At 32.1% G+C, this 19,831-nt stretch overlaps 2 protein-coding genes across 17 annotated transcripts; both read right to left on the bottom strand.

The window, feature by feature from the left end:
• Positions 1-1,710: 1,710 nt before the first annotated feature.
• LOC126857925 (uncharacterized) lies at positions 1,711-10,601 on the bottom strand. 16 transcript variants are annotated; one of them, XR_007688566.1, is made up of 7 exons: positions 10,280-10,601; positions 9,357-9,538; positions 7,305-7,463; positions 5,400-7,218; positions 3,569-3,757; positions 3,065-3,126; positions 1,711-2,579 (listed from the first exon to the last, which is right to left on the bottom strand). XR_007688566.1 is itself a non-coding variant. In XM_050607833.1 (6 exons), exons 4-6 carry the CDS (start codon positions 7,386-7,388, stop codon positions 3,729-3,731), a joined length of 1,932 nt encoding a protein of 643 aa, XP_050463790.1. In that variant the 5' UTR covers positions 7,389-7,463; positions 7,821-7,897; positions 8,463-8,620; positions 9,357-9,495; the 3' UTR covers positions 1,711-3,728. The 16 variants fall into 16 exon arrangements, 8 of the variants coding, with proteins under 8 accessions (XP_050463790.1, XP_050463788.1, XP_050463789.1 ...); XR_007688565.1 differs by having other exon boundaries at positions 3,493-3,757; XR_007688564.1 differs by lacking the exon at positions 3,065-3,126.
• A 431-nt stretch (positions 10,602-11,032) lies between these two features.
• Positions 11,033-19,276, bottom strand: LOC126857920 (aminopeptidase N). The gene is made up of 15 exons (XM_050607817.1): positions 19,048-19,276; positions 18,388-18,489; positions 18,043-18,302; positions 17,623-17,823; positions 17,195-17,335; positions 16,695-17,030; positions 16,485-16,635; positions 16,123-16,249; positions 15,763-15,853; positions 15,286-15,469; positions 14,061-14,271; positions 13,492-13,769; positions 12,793-12,992; positions 12,440-12,616; positions 11,033-12,088 (listed from the first exon to the last, which is right to left on the bottom strand). The coding sequence occupies exons 2-15, from the start codon at positions 18,469-18,471 to the stop codon at positions 11,638-11,640; spliced, it is 2,892 nt and encodes a 963-aa protein (XP_050463774.1). The 5' UTR covers positions 18,472-18,489; positions 19,048-19,276; the 3' UTR covers positions 11,033-11,637.
• Positions 19,277-19,831: the final 555 nt, after the last annotated feature.

The following is a 19,831-nucleotide window of genomic DNA, read 5'->3' on the forward strand; positions in this document are numbered from 1 at the left end:
CCCCCTCCTCCTCCTCCGCCAGGCTTTCCCTCCCCACCTCCCGTCCTTCTTCTTTCCTCTCGCCCCCCCCCTCTTCTCTCTTCACGCACAACACAACACAAGCCGCACCGGAGGCGGGAAACGAGACATATGTCGGGCACTACTTTCGAAGCGGCCAATCCGGACCGTCTATCCGCGCGATCGCCGTCGTCCTGCCAACTGTCGGCCACCGTGACGAAGCGACGACGAGGCGCGCCACATTTCGACGCGTTCAAATATGGCTTTTAGCCATGGCGTCGCCGACCGTCGTCAAACACGATCTACGAGGCCGCGAGATTTTTGTTGGACGACGCATTGTTATCTGAAATATTCACGTCTCAACTAATGTTTGTGAGAACATTATCGTTCGAATCAATTATCGGACGGCTATCCATATATCGCGAAGTGCGTCATTTACTGTCTTCCACTTCCGGGCATTTTCGAATCAAGCGCATGGTGATCTAGATATTCGTGAATCATGACTGTTGATCCTGAAATGTCGGGCACTCTCGCATGGCAATCTAGATATTTCTTGAATCGTGACTGTTGATTCTAGAAGAAACCGGCATTGTACGTGAATCTGCGAACAATAAAATTTAACATACTCATATATAATTGTCACATTTATTTTTTATGTTAATGTTAATAATTAACAATTTTATTTTACAAAATTTTTGATTGTGTCTCTTGATGAACGATTAATATAGAAATTCGGATTAGATCAATGTCAAAATACGATCTCAAAGTTAAGATAATATAAATGCAATACATTTTATTATTAATATTAATATTTAATAATTATTAATGCATTAAAATAATCAAAAATATTCATCAGAAAGTTTAAAGAGAGATAGACGTGCTATATAAAAATAAAAATTATTGGGAATTTTTATAATTATATTATTCTGTTGTGAAAATTTATAATTAAATTTATCTTGAATATGTTTGTCTCAATTGTCGACAAAACAAGTCATATATATATATATATATATATATATATTTACACACAAATGTTTTCACAATATATGAGATTACATGTTTTCTAGATATAAAAATATCATTGAAGATTTTTATAATTAGAATTTCTGTACTATTCTAATTTCAACTTTTTATTTCGATTTTCGTCTACTGATGTGTGCGTGTGTGTGTGACTGCGTTATCGACGAGGCAATCGTTCCAAAATTAGCACGTGTGATCGCGCATTTGTTGATTTGAAAGTGTTATGAATGCGATTTTGCATATAATCGAAACATCAACAAGATTATTTTTTCATATTTAATCATTTTCTAACAAAGTTAGACTAAATAACTTTATTATTTTGTCGTAAGTGACTCAAGTTTAAAAGCTGTTTCCGCATTCTAAATTCTGTCAACAAAATGAAGTTTTATATATACGCCAAAATCTTTGCGATAAATAATAAATATTGATAACAGATGGAATGTCGAATCGACAGAATTCCAAAGTGAATAAATGATCAATCCAATTATATTTTCGGAAAACAACAAAATTTTTCGTGCCACTTTCGTTACAAGAAATGTCAAGCACAATTGCATCAGATATTGCATCAATAGTTAGAGATTATAATTTGGCACAGAAAATGTTTTTTTTTTTTTTTGGCAAGTAGGTATGAACGCAAATCGCTTTTATCAATATAAATAAAAAGATTAAATGAAAGTAGAAAGATAAGAAATCTTTTGATTTTGTAAAAATATTGTATTGGTGTAAAAAATTATACTTTCATTATATATATAAATTAATTATTTGTCATTCAGTCTAATTATATGGTTTCTCTAATACATGTATGTTATTGCGAGCACTGCGTTATAAACTGTTTCTTGTGTCGTTAATTTTTTTTTTATTTGGTATTTATATAGAAAATCAACAACGTATTGCCAAATTGTATAAATATATGTTACATAACATTGACTTTATATAGAAAACTAAATATCTCGAATGCTATTATTAGTTCGAAGAGATAAATGAATAAAACTCGCGTTCTCAAATTTTTATCGATATCGAGCACGATCTTATCTTACATTGCGCGTTGTTTCTGAATGTAAAACTTATCCAACGCGCGCGAAATAAACATTAAAGATTTGTATTTCAACATTAAAATAAAAATTTGTACAAATGCATGCACACACATCTGTCGAAACTTTATCACTTTGTTAAATCTAGAAAAGGAGGGGGACAGAATATTTCACTTGGATCTCGAAGCATTGTATCGCGCGCACGTTCGAAGAGAGCGTCCGGCAAGATTCCAACGCAAGATGATCATCGCGTCTCTCCTCTTACGCGCATAGGGTGATCCGCCTCTCTGCAGGTGTTAGATTCCGCGAAAGGTTGAGATCAATATACGCTCATTGATTGCACCGTGGCTGCGTCAACCTCGTCCTCCTCCTCGATGCTAATCTGTGGTGAACGCGTTGGCCCGTATTCTCGGTTTGACATTGAAAGAACCGATCCAACTGATAACTCTCTTTCTTTTTCTCGCTACTGGCTAAATGTGATTTTCCATTTCTAGGTCGTAGTAATATCTACGTAACAGGCTGATTGTAATACTGAAAGTGATAGACAGTTCAATTAATTATGACGAGCTTGTGACATTGATAAAATTGGCCCTAAGGTTCAACGTGTAATACTTGAATCTCTCAACAAAGTAATTGTTTATCGGCGACTGAACAAACTAGAGATTGCGAAACAGGATTATAATTTTTGACAAAATTACAACACGTCGCATTTTCCATTGTAACAACTATAGGATGCGCGAATTGTTTATGATGAAATTTATATACATAATTTCAAATTAAATTTCTCTATCAATTCTAATCGACATATTTTTTATAGAAAAATGTTTGTTTTTATGAAAAATGTTCTTTATAAAATGTAACAATTTATCCAGTCAGATCTGAATCAGTTTTGCATAACAAGATGTTGTTGACCAAAATCCCGGTTAACGAGCTCGATTATTACGTGATATTACGAGCTTGAATAGTTTACTAGTTCTAGAAGCTGTTATTTATATACCGAAACGAGAGGAACTTACCGTACAATGTGCTTAGGCGTGAGGAAAAAAATTAAAATCACGTGCAATCTTTCTTTTTCTCTCTGACATGATAAAAAATTCATTTAAATTAGTCAAACCTGCCGTGATTTAACAATCTCTGTTGATTAATTTGATATAATTGTATGCTATAGAGAAAATTTTTGTGTAAATTTTACATTTATATTCTACACAAATACGTTATATTATATAAATATTATATATACGTGTAAGATTGAGATAATTTTTCATACTTTTGTTTTTTGATATTTCATTTCGTGAGGAAAAATTATATTCTTTATAGTAATATACACAAAGCATTAATAATTTACTAGCCACGTTTTGAGATAAATATGGATCATGTACGTGGGTCAGAGTTCGTATGTAATATTTGTGTTCATTTATGAAATCAACTTCCTTCATATACATACATGTGCGCGTGAAAGAGATATCGAGTCTAATCATTCTTCTGGTTGACTTATGAAACAAGCAAATACATGTACATACTAATAAAGATTGCTGGCTAGTTGCGTATAGATTCGTCGTATTCGTGCGGCCAATGAAATTACGCAGCTATAAATAGAAACACTGCTATGTTTCTTTCTTTAATCTCTATCTTCCTGCGCAGTGTCAAGACCATGTGTATATCGCGTAGTTGCATACATCGCTATGCATATGTTTTCCTTTCAATTTCACCTACATTTAGAAGCATAAGATTATATAACATTAGACTAAAAAGTATAATGTGCGGGGGGATATATTTAATATTGAAGCTTTTATATTGTAAACAAATAATTAAGTATTTTTCAGATACATCAATGATAACGCCACGAAAATTGCAAATTCCATCAAAAACATTTATTGTGTAAAAAATATATACATACATACATATATATATATATATATATATATATGTATGTATGTATGTATGTATGTATGTATGTATGTATGTATGTATGTATGTATGTATGTATGTATGTATGTATGTATGTATGTATGTATGTATGTATGTATATACACATATTCATGTTATATTTTCAATACTTGATTGTTATTACGATAAAACAATCCCTTTACATTGAGCAGTGACTGCTTAATTCTAAGAATACTGTAGCTAAGTGTACAAAAGTCGAGAAATAGATGTACGATTCTAAATTACATCAGATAAATTTCTTTTCCAAGTACATTTAACATTAAAAATGCGCAATTTTACAATTCAGCTTTTTAAACACATATAGCTTTGTTCCAATGTATATAGCACATTCTCCTTATATTGAGTTAGTTGCCTATATATTGTTTATTTTAAGTTAAAAGATGCCTTTCAAAAGAAAAGAACAAAAATGAAATACTATCGATATACTAAAACAATAAATGATTATTGCTACAATATTCTGCTATATAAATTACTTTCTATCCACTATGTTAAATTCATGTTAAATTATTTGCTAAGAGATAACTCACAAGGTTTTCTCGAAATCTTATTGCTGTTAGAGAGTTAAAGATTATATTATATAAGAGAGAAAGTTCTTAGAAAATTGTTTTTAGTATAAAACTCAAAAAAATGTGTAACTAAAGAACAAAAATTTATAAAAGCAAATTATCGTTATTTTTTCATCGATGTGATAGTTTTCAAAATATGAGAAATATGCTAAATTTGGTTAAAAATGATATACTAAATATATACTAAATTAAGATAAAACAATCATATACAATTCATTTTTGAAACTATTATGAATGTAGAAGAAAGAAAAGAGGACAGTATTTATTTTAAACTTTGTGAAAAGTATAACAAGAATATTATCGCTTCTATTATTCTATGCAATTGCAAATAATTACTTAAAATTTAATTATAATTAAATTAAGATTATCAAAAATATGAAATTACGTACATACAATATATAAACAACTTATGAAATACAATTCTTTTACAATTATAATATACATAGTCGATCGCATAAATCGCGATAGAAAATTTATTTGTGCATAAACGTACGTAAAAATATTTCTATTTACATTTGTTGATTTATATATGAGATTATTTCTCTTATTGTACAAATTGCGATATATATGATATTAAAATGTTACAAGTGGATTCTATAATGGACTCTAAATATGGCGAGGGAAATAAATATTATCAATCTTAAGTTCTCGCACTCACAATTAAACTTAAAATAATAAACTCGATAGATTTATCTCAATTTCTCTGCTGCCTTATTTTTGAGAATGTTTAACATCATACACAAAATATGACGTATTTAAATTCTGACATATTTTATTATGAATAAATTTTTAACCCAAATCACACCTACTACTTACATTTATTACTATTACTACTTACCATTCGTCACGTTAGTCGCCGGCAGACTTGTGATCGAATCCGGAAGGAAACGTCTACGATTTTTTACGCACTGCGACGATGCTGTTCGTATCTCTATGTGATATACAGTGTTTGGGCTCTCGTTATTGTTATTGCCATTTTGTTTTTTCGATGGTACTATAGCTTCCAAAGGTGCGCAGTTTTTTCGCTTCTGGCTATTAGCTGCATCTTGCTTTAACGGAGCAACTGATGAACGTGTTTTGCGCGGTTGATAATCCGGCATCGCTTGCATTTTCTCCAGGGCGGTTCGCAGAGGTAGCAAGCCAACGGCAAAGGGAATCTCGGTATTGGATGGATACGCATGCAAATCTATTTCGCTTTCCCAACAGTCTAACATGTCGGACATATCGCCCCATAAGGCGCGATTTATGCATTCGCATGTATTGGATTTTATAGACGAAACAATGGAGTGTTGATCCGACGTCGTTAATTTCTCTGTATCGGCTTTAAATTTGTTATTAGTCTTCGATTTTCCTTCTTCCTTCGATCTCGATTCTTCTTTCTCCTTACTACTGGCCATTGTACATACAGGCTTGTTATTTTTTTTCACTATCAACTTCGAATTACTTTTCCTGCTGTTCTTCTTGTGAGATTGTACTGAGCTTGCAATCGTGTTGTGATCTGGCACTTTACGATCTTCCTTCCCTTTGCGTTTCGTTTTCGCACATGATTCCGTTCTATTAGGAGAATTCCCTTTTTTAAACAATTTTTCTGTTCCCGCAAAGGTTCTCAACGAGAAGTCATTGTTCATAGTTTCATCGCTCTCTTGTTGATTCAGTCGTGTGCTCCGTCTTAGAACTGGCTTTCTATAATTTGTATCACTCATTAGATTATTCAATCGCTTATCGACATCTTCCTCCGCATTTATTTCTTTAGATCCGATCACTGTATGTTGATCGCTTATAGTACCACCTACTATCGATTGTATACTCTCTGTGCTTAAGCTCAAGATATATTCGGCACTCTCCATATCTAAAGATGTTAATAGAGTAACTGGTAAATCGTTAGCGGACGGCTCATCTAGTAAATCTATGGAATCTGTAGAATGCGGTGGGGTTGGCACTAAATTGCATTGCGTATATACAAGCTTATTGCGGACCTCGTCAATGGACTTGCGTCGCTTGGGTGTATAAACCTTGACGCACTTCCCTACTATGCTAGGAACATCTGTGCTACTCCCGGAACAGTGTTCCACATCATTTTCGATTTGTGGAAGGCAAGATTGCGATAATGTAGAAATAGAAGTTTGATCACGTTCGTTTACACAGGAAAAATCACAGCATTGCTCATATAAGATAGGTTTTAAATCGTGACTATTACAGTACGTTTCGTCTCTATTGCTGCTGCTCGTGCACCTTGTTTGTACTTCGTTTACCTTACTTAATTGCATAGATACAGTGTTAATAGTATCGCTATGCATACTTATATCTACATCAGAGGTTAAGAATGAAGTATCCACATCTTCTTTACTGGCATTGATCACATCTGATTCTTCGTATAAAGTGTGGTCTACATCATGCTCAGTGATCTCAGTCATGTCGTTCTCAAAGGATTGATTCTTGGTTGAGCTTACGTCGTTATTATTATTACCAGTACAGATATTCTTATCCATATTTATTAGTTTATCACATTTAACACAGACGTAATCATTTTCCATAAGCAAACCATTTGCAACTTTTAAACTACAATCTTCTCTCTGTTGCATTAGACAATTTCCAAAACCGTTCAAAATCTTTTTTGAATCAACAATAGTATCAATCACAGATACCAATTTTTTAACCTGGAAAAAAATAGAAAGTATAAATTAGTTTTATATAATATGAAATAATATTATATGCATTATTATTAGATATATAACACCATTACCTTAAAAATTTGTGCTGCAGTATGCAAAGATGACAAATGCTGATGAGATATTGTAGTTTCTCCACAATACATGAATTCGACCATGGCCTTCAAAATTTCAAAGTCCAAGTCATGCAAAAGTATAATTGGTTCTTGCCCCAAGTCTTGTTGCAATATTTCCTATAGCATGAAACAGAATACAACATTTTAAAGAATGTTGAAATGTGAGAATTGACACAGTTGAAGAATGTATAGAAGATAGAAAAATATCTTTATATATTTTTAGATATTTCAATATTTGCTTTTATTATGCTTAAAATGCAAATTATTGAAATCGTTGAATATTATATTTTGTGTAACAATGACTTATTAAGTTGCATTCAGAAAGATAATGATATCATGCAAGCAAGATGTTGTCTATCTACCTTGTAATATTAATATGAAAATAATAACTGCACTTTTTCAAAAGACAAAGTAAAAACACCTGAATGTATACACTTTACTACCCTTAAATCATATGAATTAGTTATTTAATACCTTTCTAAGGATTGTTCTTCGAAAGTCGCATGAAAAGTATGCCCCGCAAACTTGGTTTCTTCAAATGTTAAGAACTACTGAAATTCCGATATACAAGGCTTTCTTTAGTTTATATATTTTTTATATTATCCCTGCAAAATTTTTCTGCTATAAGTACACTATATCTCCCATAATTCTGAGGTAAAAATAAAAAATAATTTTTTTCTATTGGTTTATATTATACCGAACAAAAAGATTTAGAATCTTATTTTATAAATATAGAAAGAACGATAAAAAAAATGTTTACACGTTCAGTAAAAAACGGATTAATGAGAGTTTTTGAGCTTGAAATTATTAAAAACTTCTTAAGTAGCACATAATGTACAATTGTGTAATGTATATATATATATATATATATATATATATATATATATATATATATATATATACACACACACATATTTAAATAAATTTAAATAATTAACTTAAATATTATATAAATATAATTTTTTTACATTGATATAAATAAAAAAATTTTATTTGTATTTTTTCAAGATAAGAAATAAGAAAGAAATATTTTTAAATAAGTCTAAAAAAATCTTTCATTATTTATTATTTTGAAAGAATATAAGTATAAAGAAATAATTTCAAACTAACCATTACCTTGCTTCATTGAGCAAATAAAGTGTCCTCTTTTTATTAATAAATAAATTTAGATAAATAATATTAAATAATTTGAAAAGAAGATAGGACATTCTTAAAGTTTATTTAAAAAGTTTATTTAATAAAATTTTAATAATACTGCTCAGTCATCAGTAGATCTGTAAGGAAAAGAGATGCAAATCGAAGCATTAATCAATAATATATTTTCTAATAAACTTAATATAAAATAATTTTCTGTAATGAGTGTCAGTAAATAAATTATTGTCATTGTGTTTGTCAAATATATAAAAAAAATTTCCTCTCAAACTGTCTTTACAATTATATAGCTGTTATATAGCTATATTTTTATTAACATTATATCTCTTTATCTTGTAAATATTTTTATTTAATGATAGAAGATACTTTGGTGATTCTTAAATGTGATAATATATTTAATGATGGGAAAATGATAAAAGCAGGTTAAAATACATCATTTGTAACCACACACACATACACACACACATTTGCAATTATCAAGCAAATATAAATCACAAAGTCTATAATTCCAATCTTTAATCTAGAGAGATATTAAGGGAAATATCCCGTTTTTATACAATTTTATCTAATTTAAAATATAAAATATTTAGAACGTATGAATGCTGATGTACAGTAAAACATTATTTATATTTGACAAATATAAAAAAATATGCATTATTACTAACTAGGACAGCAAATAGTAACACTTGAACACACAAATAATTGAATCAACATAAAATAGGTTTTTAGAACATATATATGACATATGTTATTAAATCAAAATAGATTAACAAAATGTTAAAGAATACTTTTAAAATGTACTTTTTATTACAATACTTTTTATGTATTTTATGTTTTCATATATTTGTGCATACATACCTCAAAGTATATACTATTCGAAGCTAAAACCAGCTTGTGAACACGTAGCTTTTGTTCATCGCAGATCAATGTGACATCGACTAGAGCCTGACGTGCCAATAAACCGCTGAATCTCTCTGTAATATATCCCGCGTGACCAGCCCACTGCAGAACACAATCCTTTGGTATCTCAACCATGGCTACTATAAATGAAATATATAACATTTATATTGTACAAAGATGAATATATATATATATATATATATATATATATATATATATATATATATATATATATTAAATTTCAATGATTTTATCTGTCAAATAGAAAAGCTGTATTTTAAAAAGTACTTTAAAAACTATTAATAATATATCATTATATATATGAGAAAAGAAAAATGAATACTAAATTTACTAAACAATATATATGCCTAAAATTAACTTTGATATAGAGGTAGACATCTTGTGTATGAGAAAGACTGGAATAAGTGGCAAACTCTGGTTTTGATGAATTCAAATATTAACGAATATTAAAATAATATATATAAAAAAATTAGGATATTTTTTTTATAAATTACTTGGAGTTTTTGAAATTCAAAATACTTTAATTTTGAAGATATTTGTTAAATTTGTGTTAATTGTAAATTATCAAAACTTTTTTTTCTTAGTTTATTCTATCTCAAATTATATTCACGAATTTTTTGATTGAATCGAGGATATAACACTTTTAAGCAAAAATAATAAGAAATATTCTAATAATAAAGATAATCGTAATTTCGATGCGAGATTCCAGATTTTCGCCAGACACGACAGTGCGCTCGTTTATATTTGACAATAGGAAGTATACGAATTATCGGCATAAAAAGTACCTTTCTCTCTCTCTGTAGCCGTTAGAATTAAATTTGTCGGTCGCGATTCCGATCTCGCGAATGTCTCGTACTCACCGGTAGCGACGTGATCGTCGTCGACGTGCGCATCTGCGATCGGGAAGCAGCAGCAGCAGCGTCCTTCCCGCGATCAGGCATAGATCGTAGAGATGGGACGCGTTCGTTGTTGTAACGTCGTTGATGCGGACGCATACGGTCGCTCGTCGTTAATCGCCGGCAGTAATGTCGCGTATTCGCACGTATCCTGTCAAGGCTCATGAAACGCCGGCGAGATCGTTGGTCAGCAAAACCGCCGGCCTTATACGACATTGGCTTCGCGATTTGACTTGTACCCCGATGATCGCGTCTGCCAAGAAAGCGCAGAATAATGAGAACGTAGACGGCCAAGTTCGCGCTTGCGCGGAATTTGGAGCGCGCATGCGCCAACCGTCGATAATGCGAACGGTGACTCCTCGATCTTGACTGTTGGTAATTCAGTAATGAAATATCAATAATTTTTGAAGACAATGTCAATGCATTCCATGCTGTTTTTCGTCAACTCACGAGAGGTCGCCTTTTGTTTCAAAACCAAATTTTCTCTTCTGCTGCATAATTGTGTAAACGAAATATGAATTTTGTGTTGTACCTTGATTTCTCTCTCTTCTGGAATACGTACACAGGAACGCGATTATAGCCTTCTAATATATATAAGGTAATCATTTATACATTCAATAAATTAATAACTAATACAATATGTATTATATATATATATATATATATATATATATATATATATATATATATATATATATATGTTAAAAAGATCTAACGTTATATTATATGAATTGTTTTATTTATCGAAATAATTTTACACACATTAAATCCTAACTAAATTACTTTTATGCGAGTGATGTTTTCCTATCATTTTTTTACCTGAGAAAAACACTTTGATCATCTGTGTCGATGAAATAAATACATCACACGATATCGAATTTCTTTAGTTTTACAAAAATAAAAATTTAATATTTATAAAATGTAATACAATATTATTTTCAAAATTTTGATATTTCTAATTTACTATATATCTATAGGGAAATCTCTGATGTTAACGCTCGCCGCGTTTTAATTACGCCACCGTGTCAGTCCTTCTCGCTCAGAAACACAATTTCCATATCATGTTTGAGTTGCATAACTCACCATCAATTCGAATAAACATTAAATATAAGAGAACAAAGTTATTGCGATATGCTATTATCTATTTATCAAGCAAACTAAAAAGGTACCGTTATAATTATTACGTTTAAAAAAAAGGAGTAAGAAACAAGTTTCAGAACAGTTGAAAAGATGTAGATTACACGGATTATTAATATCAAAATTCCGAATTTTCAAGTTCATTCATTCATCCATGCTTCGCAGGTTTCATCGCATCCAGCTGTTTAATCTGTCGTTGTCGGTACGGTGGTCGTGGAGATAGACGTCGCAGCCGCGATCGCCTCCAAGTCTTCCTTGGAGAGATTCTCCTTGAGCCAAGCATCGATCACCGGCACGTTTTCCTCGTTCCACTTAATAGACTCCTGCTTAATGATCCTGAGCGCCTTCCTGATGATGGCGTCCGCCGATTCGAATTCATTCTGATGGTTTATATAGAGCTGGCTCACCATGTCGTAGCCCTCATGCGTGTTGAACGAAGACGTGGCGGAGTTGACTATGCCGTCCCAGAGATAGGTCTTGTTCTGGAATCGATCCTTCACGGTATACCAGTGCTCCTGTAGGAAGTTAAATAGGGTCTTGTAACCGGTCGCGCTGCCGGTCAACATACTGAAGATCAGTTGGACGTCCGCGTCCGTGAAGTTCTCGTTCTGATCCAGCACGGCCACTTGAAGCAGCCTGAGATGGGATCGATCGGCATCGATATCACAGTAGATATGGAAACAAAGTGATATTTTTTTATTTATTATTATAATATATTTATTCATTTACGCGAGATGTGATAAAACTACCGTTCTTTCTTTCTTGAAAAATATTACATCTTCAAGCTGCCTTTTTAATTTTTCATTTAGAGAATCAAATTTTGTAATTATAAAACGCTTTATCTTTAAATAATTTAAGTTTGTCGGAAACGACAGAACAAAGGAGGAATAGGATATTCGAAAATTGCATTTAATTATCTTTCACGCTATTGTGAGAAATAAAGGGAGAAACGAGAGTCAAAATGGTACGTGTAATTCGTATACCGACCTTTCGATCTTATTCGCATCCTTTGGACACCCGGCAAGAGTCTTCAGCAAGTAGGTGCGCTCATTCTGTTTTCTCGCTAAGCTGGTCTTCGGGAAATTTATGACGCGTTGCAGTCCGAACTCCCATTCTTCGTTAGTGCCCCATTTAAACACCGGGCACAGAAATTTATTTGCGACCCTGTAAAATATATAACTCTCGCACAAATGTTGTTATACATCTAATGACAAAATTTAATACAAAACGTTTGATTCTAGTTATCAAAAATAAAAGTATTAAATAAATTAAAGCCGTTTAGTACACGCAATAAATTTTTTCAATAAATTAATTAAGTTCATGTTATATGATATACTAACGGATTCCCTTTGTCCGGTTCTTCATCGATCAACCATTTCTTGAACTGATCTCTTGCTTCTTTAATACAAGGTTCATATCCAGTCCGGCAAAGGAAATTCTTCATAAGACCACGCATGTGAGTTTTCCAAGAGGGCTCGTCAGGTAGCGGATTCTCACCAAGTTCTAAATAGAGAGGTTTCAGCAAGCTTCGGATGTAAGCCTGGTTAAGTATATTTTATTTAATTATTTACTTAATAAAATAAAAAAATTTAATTTATTTATTTTGAAAACATTACATATTTTACGGATAATGGATTTAATGGATAATTTTAAATCAAGATGACAAAAGAAAAGAAAGAGTAAATAAAAACGCGAAAAAAATAGTCAACATTAATAATTTACTTTTTACGTATATTTGATAATTAATATTTAATAAATTTATTATAAAATCTCAAAGTCTGGCCAGAACATTTGAGCCCATCCTTGAACCCATAAACGTTAATATATAAAATATATGACATTTAATTGGACCGGGTAATCGATATTTAATATTGACGACAAATCAAACTGCCAATATTTAATATTAATTATGTCTATCACAAATTTTGTTATTTAATGCTAATATTTGATTTTAATTAGGTCTATTTGATATTGCTATTTAATAGAATTTAATATAGATTAAACCCATCGGGTGTTTTACTCGGTTAAAGCTTACGTGCCTCGAATTTGAAATATACATCTAATCCTTCGATCCGCCGACCGACATGATGAATCATCGTGAATACCGGTTCCCAAACCACGTGGCTCTTTTCCTGTTTTAGGAAGAGAGTCATGTTCATGGCAATGCCAAAGCACAATTCGCCGGCATACGCCAAGTTCCATGCATCGTGCAGCAGTTTCGCTCTCGTTAACGGAGGTATTCTCTCGCGATTTGGTCCTTGCAGATATTGCGACAACATCTTCCAATTGCAGGAATCATAATTTACCGGAAACATTCCTGCAAGATCATTTTGTACACATTCTTACGTAGTATATGCGGTATTCGCGAGTATTAGATTTAATCTGTAATTAATTTCTTTCAAATGTGTAGCAATCTTTATATTAAATTCTGATATTTGAATAATAATTGCAAAGATTTAATAGCACATTTTGCTAAAACGCCTACAGAAATTGACTAGTTTCACATAATCACATAAAATTAGAATAAAAAAAAAATGTTTATGAAAAATTAAGAACTGAAAATTGATTTATTAAAAATAAATTTTTTTCTGAAAATAAATTTGCCTACCTATCTCTTCAGGATTAACAATGATAAAATTATCTTTGCTAGTGATATCCGTGATAGTTAAGTTCTTTGGTTCCGTCTCCTTTCTCAACCACACGGTCGGGTTAGTATTCTGGAAATTTAGATTATCCTGAGCCTGCATCACAATCGGGATGTCCCATTGATACGATACTTTCGCTGTCGATTGTGGCGGTATGTCTCTCAGATAGACTTTCTGAAAACGTCAATCAATTATATTTTATTTCATAAAAAATTTAAATTTAGAGAGTTTCACGTATTGTTATATTTTTGTTTATATATTATATACATTATTTATGTAAATGACTATTAAGATAAAAAAAAGTTTATTAGAGATAAGATAGAAATTTAGAAATGTGCAATATATCAAGAATATTTAAATTGTTAGATTTAAAGATTCTAGTATCCACAAGATAATGAAAACCTAGTATTATATATTTCATTGAATGAAACTCGTGCATATAAATTATACGCAAAATTTCTTGTAATCATCTTATTTCCATAAGAGCGAGAGACGTGCAAGTATTGCGTAACACGTGCGTGCACTAAACAGATCATCTTTGATTTTACTATTTTTTTCTTTAAAACTATATGGCTGTAATGTATGCTATTTTGGAGATTAGAAGTATTTGTTAATAGAATCAAATGAAGCGTACTATAAATAATTCTTAATGAATAAATCAATGGTTGTGTTTCTTTGTACGCGAAGAACAATATGTTTGTTTTAGGAAAAATTACGCGTTTATTAATTGATTTAATAACTGCAGTATATATATGTTTTTTTTTATTTCTAGTATAGTCTTTATACATTTTAAATTTCTTACGTGAGAGAATGTAATATATATATATATATATATATATATATATATATATATATATATATATATATATATATATTATAAAAGGTATGTGTGTGTGTATGCGCGTGTCTGACATGTCACTTTCACTTAATTTCTTAAGTAGGAGCATTTAGCGTAATATGTATTTTAAAATTAACGTTATTATTTTTTAGTTAATTTTGCGCGTTTGTATTTGCTAATTTGCGCTACCAAAGTACGTACACGTAACTTCCGCTGTCAAGAAATACCTTAATCGTAAGTAAATAGCGCACACGTGGTCATCTCCGTCATTTTATCCATGAGAAAATCATATTCGCCTTCTCTCGCACGTCGCATGTCCTTGCGGAAAATAACGCTTTTGTCTAACTTACCTGACTGAGATTAATTTTTCTAGTTTCGTAATCACGAATGACCGTGACCAACGGCACTCGGTCCCGGTTGATCCATGATGCGGCGATGCCGTTGATGGTCAGACCTGGCGGCAAACTATTCGTTTCATTCGCCAAGTCGTTCAGGTAAGTGAAGATGTCGTTAGCGAAGAAGGTTCGACGGTTCCTTAACACAAAAATGCGATTTTGCGATATGTAAAGTCTGCGATTATTATAATTATCGATAAAGCCGAGAAGCAGTGCGTATATAGATAGTTGTTATTTAAATTCTAATTGTTTGTGGCAATTTTTACTGCAATTTACAAATTTTATTTACGTAAAAATTTACTTTATTCCTGAATGTGCATGCAAGTATATTAATGACTCGCCTTTCTAATAATCGTAAAAAAAAGTATGTAAAAAAAGTTAAAGAGAGTTAAAGAATCTGCTTCCCGACTAATTAACGAAGGCAATTACTACTCTTTCGACTGTTGATGGAAGAAATTTCTCACGCTCTTCTGGAACAGTTCGTGACCAAAGGTGTAATTAAACATTCGGAAAACCAACTCGGCTGCAAAATCCGAAAGAATGAATAATTAATATCAAAGACTTATAAATTATGAACGTTCAAATTTTTAATTATACTTGAACCATTATTGAATAACGGTACGCTTGAAATTATTTGAAATTATTATACTTTTCTTTTACGCTGTTTATGCAACATTTAAAAGATTTCTTTGAGTATTAATCTTTTATAAGTAATATTAATTATAATGTATTTTATTGGCTATTTAGTATGTTATATAAAAATTCTAAATTACAGCTATTTATCGTGATTACCTTTAGTCCATGTTGCTTCGTGTCTAATCCCGGCTACTCTAGAGAAAGGTGCCGTCTGTGCAAATTCATAATACAGGGAATACAACACTGTCATTGGCCATTTTCCTTCCATTTCATCCGGATGGAGCTGTCAAGTGTGTTTAAAATATATTTTATTTTTGGAAATTCTCTAATAATCAAAATTTCATTATAAAAAATAAATGATAAATTTAATGCAATTATTCGCTAACATTCTATCTTATTTATATAATATAACAACATTTTTCTAGTAATGTTTAAATATTTCTTTAATATTTTTAATTATAACAGATTCTGTCAGGATCAAAAATAAAATGGAAGAGAAATAAATAACACAAACTCACATCAATTGTCGCCATAGATGCTAAATACGAATTAAGAGCTTTGTTAACCGGTGCATCATTCCGACGATACGGAGTGACGGATTGACCTATCCATTGATAGAGAAGTTCGTAGGCAGTGGTCCACACTAGAGGACTGCTGAGTTCACTTTCCCTGAAGGTAAATATTTATTTTATACATGCTTGTCAGAAATGTGAGAGATTCTCACTTACTTGAAGAACATGAGACCCCAATAGTCAGAAGCTTTAGAAGCACTATACATGGGAATCGCCATCAAATCCAATTTGGGTAAACCGAGAGAGCTGTTAAAATAATTTTGCAAATAATTAACGATCTTAACGACTTTGTCGGGAACCTTGGTCAGCGACTCCAGGAATTCCTTGCGGCCCCAAACCTGCACTTGCAATCTCTGTCCGTCCATCTCGTTTACTTCTTCTCTAGGGAAAATGGTTTCCAAGTCTGATATTATAAGAGCCAATTGGTTTGTCGACATTCTTGGTGTTTCTTTAAATTCTTCCTCGATGTATTTGTCGATCGTGCGTTGGGAGCTTTAGAGAAAAAAAGACATATTAAAATGCATGGTACGTGTGACTTAATGTAAAACTTAAAATTAATAATTTATCAGAATCCGATAAACATCATTAGATATCTAGAAATAATCGATTAATATAATATTCCCAATATTTAATTTTAACGTTTTTATTGTACGTACATCGATGGTGTATTTGTACGCGCCTTGAAACCTTTGGGATACGACACTTTTAATTTGAAAGTCGCTTTGTAGGGCGGTTCATTCATGCAGGGAAACATCTTCTGCGCATTATCTAATTGTAAGTAAGTGGCGACGAAGGGGCTGAAATAAAAAAAGAACGATAAATTTTATTACTATTTTGTGTGCCATTATTCTTTCTCAATTCTATAATAACTTTTTTTTTTACATCAAAATTTTAATAAATCTCTTAGTATCACACAAAGCATCTCAAAATTTTTTTAAACTTTTGTAAAATTAAAAAAAATCTGTACTAAAATATATACTGTTTCTTAGAGAAGAATTTATAGCAAATCATTATTTATTGAAAATGGTTAATTATAAAGTCTTGCTTTAAAATATAATATAGGCATTGTGTGCGATATGCTTACTGTTTTTGGCCCGTGGTATCCATATATGCGCTTTTGTAGAGGCCAATAGTCTCATTTGTCGTGAGATTTCCAGAGTATGTGATGGCCACTTCGCATGCACTTCCATTCTTCAGCATTTGCTCTAAATGAATGATGTACCAGGATTTCGTTTTTTGTCGTTCTGTCCTTGCGATGTAAACATCCATCGGTGCACCCTTCTCCCTTTATCGCAAACGACAAGACGATAAAGATTTTATTATAATTTTGAAACTTATAAGATGATAAATGATTTTGATTATAATGATTTACAGCTAGTAAAAATTATATTTATATATAATATTTTATTATATAATATTTATTAATATATTTATACTGTGAAAGATTGATTTAGTAAAAAAAAAAGTAAAGGTTTCAGTTTTATTAAGTGTTTTACTCGCTTACGCTTCATCGGGCGGTAGTTGGATCATCCTGATGCTGACCAACGAAATATCAAGATTTTGATGAACGTTTAGAGTTATTCTATCACTAGTATCTGACCAGGTGAGGTTGATCTTGATTTGACCGTTGAATTCATTTTTCTCGGTGAAGGGTATTTTCATATCCAAGTGATAACTGGTCGCTGTAACTTCGTTTGGTAATCTGTATTGACGCATTTTCGAGTAGTAGACATCGTTTAGGTCGATACTGCGCTTCGATCGGCCCTATGATAGAATGATAAATTTTTTAATATTTTGGCGATTGTATTATTGTGATTATACGATAGTTTTTAATTTGTCGATATTATACTTCAACATCGTAGACGCTTCGTGGAAGACCGGGCGGTATCGCCGATAGTAAAATGAGTCCTGTGATCAACGTTGTCCACATCATGGTAAATTACGGAATAACCTGGAGTCATAATTGATATTTAATGAAAAGTTATTAAAATATATTTTTATTAACAACAAATACGGGTATTGTATTTTAAAGTAAATTTGATATGGAATCAATTAAAAATTTTACACGCATACATAATGGAACAATAATCTAACTTGAAGTTGAAGATTTCGATAAAGTTAATCTTATATATATATATATATATATATATATATATATATATATATATATATATTGTTCAGAATATAAATTAGATTAAACTATAATAGCATTGATATATATTTGAAATAAATTGAGAATAACTAGAGAATGAATCAATTAAAAGCAACAATAGCTAAATATGAATATATTTGTTTTAGAAATTCGAGAAAATTAATCTCAAAGTTTCAAATTAATTTAAGAATTTCAGTTAACTTTAATTTTAATTAAAAAAAAAAAGAGATAGCTATCACATTTTTCACTGACAAGTAAATCTGTAATAATGTTAATAAAGTTTTAAACTGTTGATCTCACAAGTTTATTGATTCTCTATAAGAAAGCTTATTGTTTGAATCAGTCTCGAATGCTTACGATGTTATCCTCGTGACAGGCGCCTGAGGGACGTAGAGGACGATCTGCGGCGCGCGACTGCGGTTCTTGACGAACCGACTCGGATATTACCACGTCGCAGCGATATCGGTTGACCTTGATACCCTCTTCAAGAAGAGACGGTTTACCCTAGGGAGGAGGATATTCCGATACAACCGTATGATAGCGTAGCCGCGTGCAAACTGCGTCTGGCCGCGTGAGCGCTTCCTCGTAATCCAACGGTCGTCAAAAAGCGACGGAAAGATGCGGAAAAACGTATGACGTGACCACGCATCAAAGAGTCGGATTCACTTAGGGCAAATCGGCGGATCGTCATCCAATTATTCAATCTGGCGATCGCGGCCATCGTCGCTCTGAAGGGGAAACTTAATCGCGACGAGTCAATCCGGACGCGGCCAAGAGATGACGACGTCAACGGCCAATCTACGATCGACCGTTGGTGTCGATCAATGGGGGAATAAAATGCGTGTCTCATACACCCGCTTGCTCAAAGACCCCAAGGACCTTGGCGCCATTGTGCTCCCCTTTAGACTCTCCGTGCCATTGCGTCGCTATTGCCGGGAACACGTGCCGTCCATTTGCGTGCCCGGTGCTCCTGGTACCGATCCCGGACCAAGCCCAATATGCACTTGGACCATACCACCCCATATCGTTTCAATTGGATTTGATGAGGTGTTTTGTTCGCGAGTTTCTCTCGCGCAATAACTAAATCATGTCTAAGCTGCTCCGGGCAATCGAGAACGCGACTGTTATGATTTCGAAATAA

This window comes from Cataglyphis hispanica, chromosome 23, assembly GCF_021464435.1.
Source record: "Cataglyphis hispanica isolate Lineage 1 chromosome 23, ULB_Chis1_1.0, whole genome shotgun sequence".
In the NCBI taxonomy this organism is placed as follows: Eukaryota; Metazoa; Arthropoda; class Insecta; order Hymenoptera; family Formicidae; genus Cataglyphis; species Cataglyphis hispanica.

Excerpts from the sequence above, each read along its gene's own strand:
- LOC126857925 (XM_050607827.1), bottom strand. The coding sequence starts at position 9,533 with ATGGTTGAGATACCAAAGGATTGTGTTCTGCAGTGGGCTGGTCACGCG. Across the intron at positions 7,464-9,356 it reads CGAATAGTATATACTTTGAG|GAAATATTGCAACAAGACTT; the intron begins GTATGTATGCAC and ends TTCATGCTATAG. Across the intron at positions 3,758-5,399 it reads GGCGACTAACGTGACGAATG|GTGAAATTGAAAGGAAAACA; the intron begins GTAAGTAGTAAT and ends TTCTAAATGTAG.
- LOC126857920 (XM_050607817.1), bottom strand. The coding sequence starts at position 18,471 with ATGATGTGGACAACGTTGATCACAGGACTCATTTTACTATCGGCGATA. Across the intron at positions 17,031-17,194 it reads CGTACAAATACACCATCGAT|CTCCCAACGCACGATCGACA; the intron begins GTACGTACAATA and ends TTTTCTCTAAAG. Across the intron at positions 16,250-16,484 it reads CATCTATGGCGACAATTGAT|CTCCATCCGGATGAAATGGA; the intron begins GTGAGTTTGTGT and ends CACACTTGACAG.